This window comes from Delphinus delphis, chromosome 3, assembly GCF_949987515.2.
Source record: "Delphinus delphis chromosome 3, mDelDel1.2, whole genome shotgun sequence".
In the NCBI taxonomy this organism is placed as follows: domain Eukaryota; kingdom Metazoa; phylum Chordata; class Mammalia; order Artiodactyla; family Delphinidae; genus Delphinus; species Delphinus delphis.
In genome coordinates, this window is record NC_082685.1 from 48,023,144 (window position 1) to 48,035,955 (window position 12,812).

Below are 12,812 nucleotides of genomic sequence, written 5' to 3' on the forward strand. Positions count from 1 at the left end.
CCATGTGGGGCAAAGGAGAGGCCAAGTGGGCCTCCAGACTCCAGGCAAAGCAGCTCCACTTTTCTCTCTCTCTTATAAACTGGACTTCAATGTAAGATTTAATTTGAAGAAAGAGTCTGTTTTTTGTTATCTTCGCTTTTGGGTTTTTTTTTTTTATGTTTTATGATTTCTTCAATCTTACATGCTTATTTCAATTTAGTTTCCCATCTTGAAATGGGCATTTCATAAGGCCCTGTATTTCTAGTGTCTCTGATCATACAGTCTAAGGAATGCTACACAACAAACCTCTAATTGCTCAGAGGGGAAACTCTCTGGAGAGGGGAGGGGACTTTTCCAAAGTTACACAGTAATTTAGTGACCAAGTGAGGAATGGAATATAGGTCTCCTGACTCCCAGAAGAGATTATCTACGCTAATGAAATGGAGCTATCATAAAGAAAAGTATTTTAAAAAATAAATCTTCAAAAAGCAAAGACTAGAACTTGACTTTGTTCAAGTACGAGAGAAGAAAGTAAAAACAACAAATAAAAGACTCAGGACATGCTGTCCTACAGGAAGCTGGCTTGCTCATAAAGATAAATCATACAGGAGTAGAGATTAATGTTGGGAATCATAGAGAACTTACATAGAGTTGTCTGGCATAGTTAGTCATTATTGTGCAGTGTGGCGATCAGGCAATTCAGCAAGCTCCTATGGCGTGCTAGGCAGAGCTTGGGCTGGGACACAGACGTAAGCCATATATATATGGCTTTATGTAGTGTTAAAAGTTTTCAATCGTTGCTTATATTAAAAAATAAGTAGATTTCTGGTCTCTTTTGAATAATTGGCAAATCTGGGCTGGCATTGCTGCATGGGGGCCTTGGCTGGAGCTAAGTAGTAGCGGCCCCTAGAGCTGGGATCTGAGCACTGCAGTTTCCTTCAGTCTCCCCCAACCCATTCTCTGTTGTTTCCCCTCTGAGGCCACCTGCTAGCTGCCCTTTATCACTCTGCTTGTGCTGTTATTTTTCTTAGAGTATTTTCTTATACCTCTCTTCACTTATTTACCCGCGTGACCCCAGCAAGGATCTGATTTTGAGACACCCCCCCGACCCCGCCCCTGTCCCGGACTATTTCCCTCCCTTCTTCCCTTGCACACAGAACTCACTGGAGGCGTGGCGCTTGACTTTGACCTGTGGGTCTGCCCGATGGGACTTCTCACTGCAGGTGGAGGCATGGCGCTTGATCTGGGCTCCAGAGGGACGCTCAGGCTCCTCATCCTGAGTGAGAGATGGAAGGAGAAGGTAAAGTGTGGGTGGGCTCAGAATCCTCAGTGTAGGTGCTTTCTGGTGCGCGCTCAGTGGCTGAGTACTACATGACCTCTGAGATCTTGGCCTTACAGTTTTAGATGTGTGCAGCCCTCAGCAGTTTATAAACCACTTGCACTAGCAGTGTATTACTTGATCCTCATACCTTCCTGTGGGGGGCAGCAGAAGGCAACCCTAAACTGGAATTTCTGCTGAGAGGAAAATTAGGAAGTCTCAAAAGACCGTGGGTGACCATATTTGATTTATCATAGATATTTTTGTCCTCACATCATTTGGACGAATCCTTCAAGTTTTCCAAATTGCTAATATAAAGTCTTAGGTTAAAAAAAAAGTCATAGATGAGATCAGCCAATGGTAGAACTGACATAACTTAATAGACTGGCTATACATTTTTGCATGAAGAGTCGTGAGAACACTCAAAATCTTGTCAAAGCTCAGGAAACCATGAGTGGAATATGATAATAATGTCATACAATACTGCTGTTGATAAAAACAGTACTACTTATTCCTCTGTATAAGACCTTCCAATGTCCAGGTACTGTGCTAAGTTTTTTCCATAAAGCATTTCATTTAGTTTTTGCAATAGTCCTATCAGGTAGCTTTTATCATATTTATGTGGAGCCAGGAAGTGAGGACCAGAGAAATGAAGCCCAAGGTAACTTGGACTCAGCCCTGAGTGCAAGGTTCATGTCCTTAAGCACTAAGCTGTCTTGCTACTAAACTCTGCAGCTGAGAACAGTCTCAAGCTGCATCTAATGGTTCATATGAGTCTGAAAAAGACCATATAGACAGAAGGATGGCTGGAGAAGTTTCTAGTAGCAAAGGGAGTCCTAGAGGTGAGAGCTCAGAGTGTCATCCAGCACTGTCCAAGGCAGGGGTCCTGGCCCGCAAACACATCTGCTTTCCTTGGAAGCTTGATTCCCTCTCTCTCCTCTAGCTGTGAGGCCTGACCCACCAACCACTGTCTGATCAGAATGTCATCATGTCATCCTCTGGCTCTCCCGTGGCAGGAGAAGCCACAGGGCGTGCTGCGGAGCAGTATGGGTCAAGTGATGGCTACAGAGGCCTCACTGTAAATTAATAAGCTGGCATCTCCTTGGTTTAGTGAGCAAGACAGGGAGAGTGTCCTGGGAGCTGAAGCCTAGACTGTGGTTGCCACCAGGTAAAGGCCTCTGGGGGCAGCCACCCAGTTATCATCCCCCTGAGACACTACTGAATCAGTCAATTCACAGAGCAGTAAACAGGGGTGGACAGTCCAACACCTTGCTCAGACTGGAGCAGTGCTTTATAGATGCAGAGCGCTTTCTTCTTCCTGGTCAGGGTATCTTTCCACTGTACTGCCCAGTCTCCTGTTCCAGAGATTCTTTCCCCTGAGCCATGGTCTGTCGTAAGAAGGTCCCCTCTCCCCCGCCTTCTAGCTGCTGGTTAAACGAAAATGATCTCTCTGAGGCAAAGGAAAAAAGGAGTAGTGAGGGAGAGCTAATAAGTGGCTTTTGCCATGTTCCCCGAAGTCCCAAGGGACCGTACCTGCATCTTTTCATAAGGAACATCATCATAGACTCGGGGCTCAGGCCACTGATCCTGGCAGGATCTTGCATATCTAGAAAATACAAGGACTGATGATGATGGTGGTGACAATGATACTTATGCAGCTTACAGTGCTTTCCTGTCCATTCTCTCATTTGATTCTGGCAGCACCTTTTAATGGAGGTCAGAAAGTTAGTGATAGCAACCATGCCAGGCAGCACTAGGACATTGATGTGTTAAGAGCTTTATAGGCAGGGACCCATGGGATTCTCATAACAACTCAGGAAGCAGGTGATTCATCACCTCCATTTTATAAGCGAGAAAACAGAGGATCCAGGCTGGCAAGCAACCAGCCCAAGCTGTTGGTCGTGATAGAACCGTGACTTGAATATGGTACTTTTAATGCCAAACTCTGCACACCAGCCCTGTGCCCGCCCAGAAGCTCAAGGGTATGGGGACACTAAGTTTCCATGGCATGAGAGCAGAGCGCAGGCCACTGTACAAAAAAGGTTCTCCTTTCTGGCTCATTCCGTCCACAGTGTCCCCTGACCCTGGGCTACCTCCTTTAACCAGCTCACTCCTGCCTGCTAGAAGAGGAAGGCACCCACTCTGACTTCCCAAGGAAGCAGCCTTTCTCAGCCCTTCCTCCCTCCCCTCCCATTCCCAAAGCTGGACTCCGCCTCTGAGAGGGAGCTGAGATAGGAAAGGTTGCGCATGGCTGTGGGCCATGGGGTGCCGGCCCTCACAGGAAGGAGTTGCGCCCTGCACTGACGATGCTGGTTAAGGTCTCCACGTCCACGTAGTCATAATGCAGCGCTTCGGGAGTGACTTTGGAGCCCATCTCCACCAGCAGCAGCCCGAGCCAGCGGCCCATGTCCTCGGAGCAGCTTGCCTGAGGGAGAGGAGGCACAAGCTGGGTTCACTTTGGCACCATCAGAGCCTCTGGCTACCTGCTCACTTCAGCCAAACCCATATTCATATAGTATCTGTTACGTACCCAATACTTAGGGATCCAAGAGGAGCAAGACTAGAACACACATCCAGAAACCCAAGTGGCTCCCACCTTCCCTCTATTCAGGTCTTTGCTCTAAGGCTACCTCCTCAGAGAAGCCCTCCCTGACTACCTCTCTAAGACACATAACCTCACTCACTATCCTCAGAGCCTTTCTGACCATTTGGATATGAAAACAAAATTCAGGTGTTCTCTGAATTTTTTTTTAATATTTGCTTTTTATTAAATGAGGAGGCTATTTATCACATAACCCAATCAAATTTTTTTCTTGTATTATAAATGCCAATTATATATAGTACTGTATACAGGAAAATCTCCAAGAAGTTGCTGGTCAACTAAACATATACTTATGTTCTTATTTAAAGAGCATCATTATAAAATCAAGTTAGCACACAAATACTGAATTTGAATTTAAAAAGCACACTTTTTGCCAGAAAGCTCTTTGTTTAACTGAAGAGAAATAAGAGACCCATCTCAAACTATCAAAAGTAAAAGTGACTTACAGAGTCAATATTTCCTGAAATTTAAGAACTGAAACAGGCAGTGGGTACTGGGCAAAGAAAACAAGACCAAGAGGCTGGGTCTTAGTTCTAGGAAAAGACTAGAGGCCATTGATCCTCTGTGGAGCTTTGGATGAGGCACATGCCTACCCTGGCCTCAGTTTTCTTATCTGTAATGTGAGGGGGTAGTTGTTTAAGTTTTCCTCCCAGTTAATATTTTAAATTCTAAATAGCTGAAGGATTGACATGTAAAAAGAGAGTCAGCATATTCTGGGTGACCCCTGAGAGGAGGGCTGGTGCCGGTGGGTAGGTATGAAAAATGAATGGGTGAAATGAAATCGCATTGTCATTCAGCCATTTGTTCAACAGCTCTTAATTGAGCCCTTAGTATGTGCTGGACATCATGGTGGGTTCTGGAAAAACAAAAGTATGCAGAACAGGTGTGGTCACTGCCTTCACAGAGCTTAGGATTGCAACTCAATATGGAGAAAATCTTCGTAAAAATTTAGTTGCTTGGTGGGAGGAGCAAGCTACTTTGAAGGGCAGTGGTTTATCTGAGGCGAACAGTCACTGGTGGGAAGTAAATTTTAGAGAGGATTCCAGAATCAGATTGGAGTTAGATCAGACTAAATGCCTTTCAGGTTTGGGATTATATTTCTAAGGCAGAATAAACAAACCTTGGGTCTAGGGTTGCCAGATTTAACAAATAAAAATGCAGAATTCTCTGTTAAATTCGAGATTCAGATAAACAGTGAATCATTTTTTAGTATAGGTATGTCCCAAATATGGGATGTACTTCTATTAAAAAGAATTATTTGTTGTTTATCTGAAATTCAAATTTAAGTGGGTGTTCTATAGTTTAACCAGCAACTCTGTGGTTACTTGGCAACAGCTGGCTTACTTTCCCTCTTCTTTAGTCCCTATAATGTCAGTAGCAAGGTACTGTGGACAAAAGCCAAAGTCCAGGCCAGAGCTCCTCTCACCTCCTACCACCAAGGCCCACCTGAATTTTCTCCTCTCACCTCCAAGATGGCGACCTCCTGCCGGTTGCGCAGGATCCTGAAGGCAAATGGGTGTCTGGGCCCAAAGCTTGGGGCCACCTCACAACCGTGGAGGGTGATAGCATTCACGTGGGTCCGCAGGTCCGTGTGGTCCTTATGGAAATACAAGGTGTTGCACTTTAGGCGGCACCAGCGTTCCTTCCAGCCATGGTTCACCAGCACATTCAGGTAACCTGGGAGGGGGAGACCAGTGGTGTGACCTCCTAACAGCCCTGGGGGATACAAGTCAGGGTGCGTGGGTCTACACCCCGGGGACAGAGCACTTGGATAACCCTTGTCCTCTAGCTGGAAAGAAGGCCTTCTGGGTCCCGGATCAGCTCACTCGTGGTCTGTGACCTCAGGCATCCTCTTCTGTCTCTGAGTTTCAGTTTGTTATCTATGAAATGGGGACTGATAATCATATTTGTACATACACGCACAGCCTTTAGACTATACCAAGCTTGATGAAAAGGACAGAACTACCATACAGAATGAATAAAAGATACAACTCTTCCTCTTGCCTTTCCTACTAAAATGTCAAAACTCTCATTGAAGACAGAAAATAATGGGTGATGCTGACACCTGGTGGCAGCATGTGGGAACAAAAACATCTAGCCAAGATAAAGAATTATAAAACTTGTAAGGGACAGGCTGATGGCTGACGAGTTTAGAATTCCCTCAACGTTTTAGATTTTAACTTATTTTTTACCATAACATGTCCTGATCCACTTACAAAATATTTCTTTATAGCCATGTGCTTTTATAATATTCTTTCCAGGTTAGCGGAATATTACTGTTTATCTAAAATACATGATTTTCTGTTGGATTCCGGTACATGGAAAACTGCATTTAGATAGACAATATGTTTTTTTCCTTCCAAACTCCTTTTAACTCACACTGAATGCATTTCTAATGAAAAGTACTTAAACATTTTTAAGCAAGAAATATCCTTGTAAGACTGGGCCGTAACTTAAACACCTGGCATATTATGTACTGGGAAGTAAGATACTCTCCTCTTGTCATAGTAGAGGAAGCTGAGGCCCAGAGGTGGGCAGTGATTGACACTAAGGTCACAGGGAGAATAGAAATAGAGCCAGTTGGCTTTTCCTTCTGTTAGGCGTCAGGGCTTCATGGAGGAGAAGTGATGGAAGGGCATGGATTATTGATGGAGTGGGGGTTAGCCTCCCAGTAGGAGGATTCTGTCCTCTGCCTTGGGAGTGAGGTAGGTTAGGCCTGGAGGGTCTCCTGGCTTGGCCCCAGGAGCCCTCATCAACAGGGTCTGAATTCACCTCCCCATGCCCGGTACCCACCACAGCATGGAACCTCTTCCTCGGTAGAGGATGTCTGCAGGTCATCGGCCAGTGCCTTCTTCTTAGAGAAGCTGATGATACGGGTGATCTTGCGGCCCGCAACCCTGCTCATTGAACCCTTCAGCTCTGACAGGCTGCTCTTCTTCCCTTTGCCTGTTGCCATGGAGGTGGGTTAGGGGAAGGGAGGGAGCCCCAAGTCCCAGATCCACCCGCCCCTAGCCCTTCCCCCCAACCTTTCAGCCTGCACAGAGGGCTTGGCCTACAGCTCCAGGTATGGATAGGCCAGGTCACATCACCTAGGTCTCCAGAGTGGTCAGGACCTGCTCTGCACTGTGTGCTTGTGGCAAGCCCTCTCCCAGCTCTAGCATTTTCCCGCCTGAGCCCCCAGAGGCTCCTACCGTGTTCGCGGCCAAGGGTGGAACAGTTGTCGCTCAGGCCCATGCTGTCGGAATCCGAGGTCTGCTTCTCTTGGGACAGCCTCTGGGGAGGGACACAGACAGCCCCCTATCAGAGGGCACACTTAGAAAGTTCTCCTTTGTTGGTTCAGTCTCCCCCTGACCCCTGTACGTGAGGATTAGCTAACAGATATTTGTCAGCAACTGTCATGTGCTTGATACCGTACTGGTACGAGGAGGACAACGATGACTTAGGATGGTTGTGTCTTCCAGTTACTCACAGTCTATCTGGGGAGTGAGGAATTCAATATAATGGAGTGAGATTAATGTCCTAGGAGTTTGGACTACATTTGGTAGATGGGGAGCTGAGAAGGTATTTAAGTGGGACACTAATGGAGTTGGTTTTGGAAGCTGCCCCCAGTGGCATCATGGGGGTGGATAAGAGGGGGGCAAGACTGGAAGCAAAAGAGGCACTTAGAGTGTCATCCTGGGCAAGCTGAGACTTGATAGGGGGATGAACCAAGCGACAGTGAGGATGGAGAAAAAGACATGAGTTGGCATTTTCAAAATAGTTATGACAGGACTTGGTGACCAGTAAATGTGAGTGGTGATGAGAAAGGAGTCCATTACAATTCTAGCTTGGATGAGAGGATGGTAAAGACGCACATACACAGCATGGTAACAACTTCATTGTCAGCCAACATTAATTTTTACTCATTATGCCAACTCTGGACCAGTCATTCATTCATTCCTATTACGGAGTGGTGCAGAGTAGTCAGATGGACCTTGGAAGAAATGAAGTCTCTACTTAGCTGTGGGAATGTGGGAAAATCCTTTCATCTCCCCAAGGCTTCTCACTTGAATTACAACCCTTTCAGTGGGCTGCTGTGAGGTACCAGGGAACTGGCCCAAGTGAAACTGTGAGGCCAACAGACTGTATCATTTCTAACACCTGTGTGGTATGCGGCCATCTCACTTTAAGAAGCCAAATTATGCCAGCCAGACTCAGGACAAGACTAAAATGACACCCATCAACTTAAAAAGGTGGACTTACAGAGCTCTGAGGCCCCTAAACCTTTCCTGCCAAGGATACCCCAGACCAGGGTCAGGGATGCTTTGCTGTAAGCATAGTACTAGAAAGCAGGGAGAGATAAGAGAGGCCATGTACTCCCCCCAATTTCCAAAGGCTGGAAAAATGGCAACTGTCAGAAATTGGTTAGAACTGTCAAGTATAAAGAATCACCCCTGTAAATTGTGAGACAGAAGTTATGGTTCTATTCTGTGATGGTGTACAGATGGTAAGTTTTTCATCAAGATAGAAAGCAAATACAAAGAAATACTGTGAGCACTTTGTAATTGACTTAATGATGATGACACCTCAATCACAGGAGTCCATGGAGAGACAGAACCACCTATACCACGTCCTCACTCCCACTCTTCTCCAACAATACCACGCTAAACATTTTAGCTACCCTCCCCCTGTACACTCAGCCATAGGAGAGCCCATCTCTACAGGCTTGCCTCTTCCTCCCCTCTACCCACCCTCTGAACTGCACCACAGCATGCAGCTGCAGGTGTGTGTCCACACACACTCTCTCTTTCACACTCACACACACATTCTTTCACACACACACACACACACACACTCTTTCACACTCATACACGCACACGCACGTCCTCAACACTGCTTTCCTTCAGCCTCCACTAATGGCAAAGGCCGAGTGAGCCCTCCACCCTTCCTCTCCTAATGACTCTGCTGACCCCACCTTTACTTCTGCTGCTCCCTTCCCTTGCAGCCCCTGTCCCTTGGTCCACCTCTGCCCCAGTGGGGCAGAGTCTTGCCCATTCTTTAAGGCTCAACATAGGTGCCCAACCTCCCTAACCCCTCTTGCCCCTCCAGCCAGCATGAGCCCTTTTCCCCTCACTACGTCTTTCCAGGACAGTCGAATAGAGTTGACACGTTCCCCTTCTCTCCGAACCCATCCACACTGGCCTCTTTCCGTCCATGCTTCTTCCTCCTCCAGGGCCTGTTCTCCCTGCTTGGAATGCCTTTTCCCTCCCCCTCCTCACTAATTTTTCACCCTTCTCTGTATTGTGCTCCCTCAGGAAAGCCTTTCTTGACCCTGAGACAAGATCAGCCCCTGTCATGTGCTCCCAGGGTACCTGGTACTTTTCCTCCCTGGCGCTTACACAGCTTGGCATTTCTAAGTCTATGTGATTGGATTCATGTCTGAACCCCTTGCTGGGAGGGCAGGGGGTGTGTCTGTTACTGTTAGGACTGCACCCAGTGCCTAGCACAGTACCCAATGCACGGCAGATGCTAACTACTCGTCCAGTGGAGCTCAGGAAGCTCCCCTTGAGAGGCAGGCTGGCGGTGTGTAAATCAATTAGCTCTGTTCCTTATTAACTATATGTGACTTTGGGCAAACCTCTCTGTGCCTTGGCTTCCTCTTCTGAAAATGTAGTTTATCAGAGTTGCTGTAGAAATTAAATTAGGTAATGCACGTAAAGCATTTAGGACAGTCCTGGCCACACAGTCATATTTTCTATAATGCTAGCCTTTATTATGTCATGTGAGACCCATGTATGGGAGTCTTTTTTTTTTTTTTTTTTTTTTTTTTTTTTGCAGTACGCGGGCCTCTCACTGCTGTGGCCTCTCCCGTTGCGGAGCACAGGCTCCGGACGCGCAGGCTCAGCGGCCATGGCTCACGGGCCCAGCCGCTCCGCGGCATGTGGGATCTTCCCGGACCGGGGCATGAACCCGTGTCCCCTGCATCGGCAGGCGGACTCTCAACCACTGTGCCACCAGGGAAGCCCTGTATGGGAGTCTTAACTCTCCCCTTAGGATTTGGGGTGGAGTCCCTTGATCACCCACAGCACCTGGTGAAGCATAGGCATTAGCATATGTTTGCCATTGGCCTGACAGACTATGAAACAACCGTTTCACTTATGTGCCAGTGGGGCACACTCCTTCTCTGACTAATTTCAATTTAGTTTGCATGGCTCAGTTCCTGTCCTGGCAGGGTAGTCACTCCCTCCTCAGGCTTGTACTGCACCTTGGACACGGGCATTCATTCATTCATGAATTCAGTAGACATTTATTGAATGCCTACTGTCAATGGCTGGCTTTACCACCAGCCTGCGAGTCCCCTGGGGCAGAGCCCGTGTGGAATCCCCACTGCCTGGCCCAGAGGGAACCTTGAGAAGACAGAGGTACCTTGTCCAGGTCCACCTTGCACAGGAGGACTGGGGATCTGGGCACATCTGCCCCCTCAGCACCCCCAACGGACTTGCTGACCTCTCGGATGACCTGTGGAGAGGACACACATCTGTGAGCAGGTGGGCAGGGACCCTGTGGAGGCAAAAGCAAGAATGGGTCTGTTGGTCAGGGCCATCAGGCAGAGCAGCTGGGATCACTGGGTGGAAGAGATGGGTTGATGTGGCCTCCTGCCCCATTTGTGGGGCACGTCAGGATCTGAACAGGCTTTCTTCTTTGTCTGTCCCTTGAATTGGGCCCAGAGGCTTGGCTTTTAGACCTGGTGCCATTACTAATTAGTTGCGTGGCCTTGGGAAAGCAATTTCCCCGCTCTGGGCCTTAGTTTCCCCATCTGTAACATGGGGATATTAGTGGTCCTCTGCTTATTACGTCCTTGGGTGTGTGAGGACCAGTGAGATGATGGGTGTGAAGGGCCATGTGAACCAGGATGCCCTGCACAGGCATGAGGACTCACTTCTGTGACATGTTGGAACTTTACAACAACCTGCAGGGCAGCCAGGGTTATTCTCTCCATTTCAAAGATGTGGAAACTGAGACTCCAAGGCATTCACCTGAGGCCATGCAGCACAAGCATCCAGACCATGAAACAATAACGGACCACTTGCTGCTCATCTGTCAGGTGGCTTTGCGTGGATTATCCCATTGTATTCCCACAGCAGCCTTGTGGGGCAGGGGCACCTTGATCCCCAAATTACAGATAAGGATGATGAGGCTCTGAGAGGTGAAGCCATGGCTGCCTGCCCTATCCTCTGGGCTAACTGGCGTGCCAAGGCAGGCCTCCTAACTCTAGGTCTAGGGCTTCTTCTTCTGACCCAACCAGCCCCTTGAGGACAGAGCACTCTCCCCCACCCCCACCCCAGCATGCAGGTTCTCTCTCTTCCTTCCCCTCCTGAGACAAAGGCAGTAATGAGAAACAGTAAACATCCCAGTGGGAGAGCTGGTTATCACAGGAAGGAAGGGAGGATGGGGAGGGAGGGAAGGAGGGGTTTGGTTTCTTTGTTCCAGCAGGAAGATCAGAGGAGGGGAGAGCTGCTGTAAGGGCCTGGGGGTGAGGGCTTCACCATCACTGCAGAGTAGTCACTGGCAGTTACTCAGGACTTACTGCCTGGCAGGCCCTATATCAAGTACTCTCTAGAATCCTTACAAGAACCATTTTATAGAGGAAGAAACTGAGGCACAGGGAAGCAAAGTCCTTTGCAGAAGATCACACAGCCAGTAAATGCCACTCAGGTCTGGGACTTGAACTCAAGTCTGTGTGGCACCCAAGTCCTCCCTTGTCATCAGTATGCCACCCTGCCTGTCGCTTTTGGAGTAGGTTTCCTTATTTGCTTCTAATCCTTGCCCGAACCACTTGGTGGTTGACCTTGGGTGAGTCACAGAAGCTCTTTGTGCCTCAGTTTCCTCATCTGTAAAATGGGAACAATATTAGTCCCACTGTGAATAGTAAATGAAGTCATGTGTATAAAGCTCTTAGCACAATGCATGGCACAAAGTAAGTGCTCAGTACATGGTAACTCAAATTGTTGTGTAGCTGCAAGATGCAGAGGCTGGGTCATAGGTGGATGTGATAAGTATGCACGTTTCACCTAAGGTAAGACAGAATTTCTCCATTATTAAAAGAAGAAAAAGGATTAGCTTGTCTAATGATAAAATCAACTTCCTTTGTAGGTATTAAGCTCCTCATTCCTGGAGATGTACAGTTGCAGGTAGGATAAACCCACAGTAGGCGTGTTAGAAAGGGGATTCAGATAACTAGAAGGAACACAGGTCTCCAGCCTGAGGTCTGTCTCCTGGAGATGTCCGAAGCCCATTTCCACATAAAGCCCTAGCTTTATGTGAAGGGCACTGACCCCCTCTCCCCTGAGCAAGGCCTGTTCTTCCAGTGACAGGGGCCCACTCCATTGAGGGCTGGGTCCGGGGAAGAGAGGAAGGAAGGAGGGAGTGGGGGTAGGCAAAGGCACAGCCCCCCTGTACCTTCAGCCACTCCTCGGCCTGCTCCCGGCTCTGCAGTGCCAGCACCAGGACTTCGGTAGCTCCCTGGGAGAAGCGCAGCTCGTGCCTCTTGTGCCGGCTGTCCTTGGGCACGTAGATGACATTGCAGACATCCAGCGCTAGCCTCAGATGTGGCTGCCGGTCCTTGGAGCTTTTGTAACACTGGACAGGAATAGAAGGGGTTAGGGCCTCCTGGAGCGGAGAGTAGAGGGAGGAGACAGGGAAACTCAACCTACCCCACAGAGACCTCCCCACCCAGTCCAGCTGTGGGCACTGCATGAAGACAGGGGCTGTTCACCACAGAGAGGAGAAGCCTGGGAGGGGCATATTTGGGCAATCTCCAGATCTCAAGGGCCACTGAGCGGTCCCAGGGGTCACAACTACCTATTTAGGAAGAGGCAGATTTTAGCACAATACTAGGAAGACCGTTTTAGTCTAAAGAACCAGAGAAGAAAC

At 48.1% G+C, this 12,812-nt stretch overlaps 1 protein-coding gene and 1 long non-coding RNA gene across 7 annotated transcripts in view; one reads left to right on the plus strand and one right to left on the minus strand.

Annotated features, from left to right (window-relative positions):
* The window catches only part of LOC132423168 (uncharacterized), a 122,950-nt gene that overhangs the window by 27,034 nt on the left and 83,104 nt on the right, over positions 1–12,812 (plus strand). The gene's annotated exons all lie outside the window — the stretch shown is intronic.
* The window catches only part of AFAP1L1 (actin filament associated protein 1 like 1), a 73,380-nt gene that overhangs the window by 25,279 nt on the left and 35,289 nt on the right, over positions 1–12,812 (minus strand). Inside the window, exons 8-15 of one of the 4 annotated variants that reach the window (XM_060008571.1) lie at positions 12,339–12,518; positions 10,305–10,397; positions 7,091–7,172; positions 6,693–6,845; positions 5,365–5,576; positions 3,577–3,722; positions 2,831–2,903; positions 1,144–1,255 (exon numbers count right to left, since the gene is read on the minus strand). In XM_060008571.1, the coding sequence (XP_059864554.1) occupies positions 1,144–1,255; positions 2,831–2,903; positions 3,577–3,722; positions 5,365–5,576; positions 6,693–6,845; positions 7,091–7,172; positions 10,305–10,397; positions 12,339–12,518 (1,051 nt within the window). Of the gene's footprint in view, positions 1–1,143; positions 1,256–2,830; positions 2,904–3,576; positions 3,723–5,364; positions 5,577–6,692; positions 6,846–7,090; positions 7,197–10,304; positions 10,440–12,338; positions 12,519–12,812 lie in introns of all 4 variants that reach the window. The other 3 variants (XM_060008570.1, XM_060008573.1, XM_060008572.1) reach the window with 3 other exon arrangements.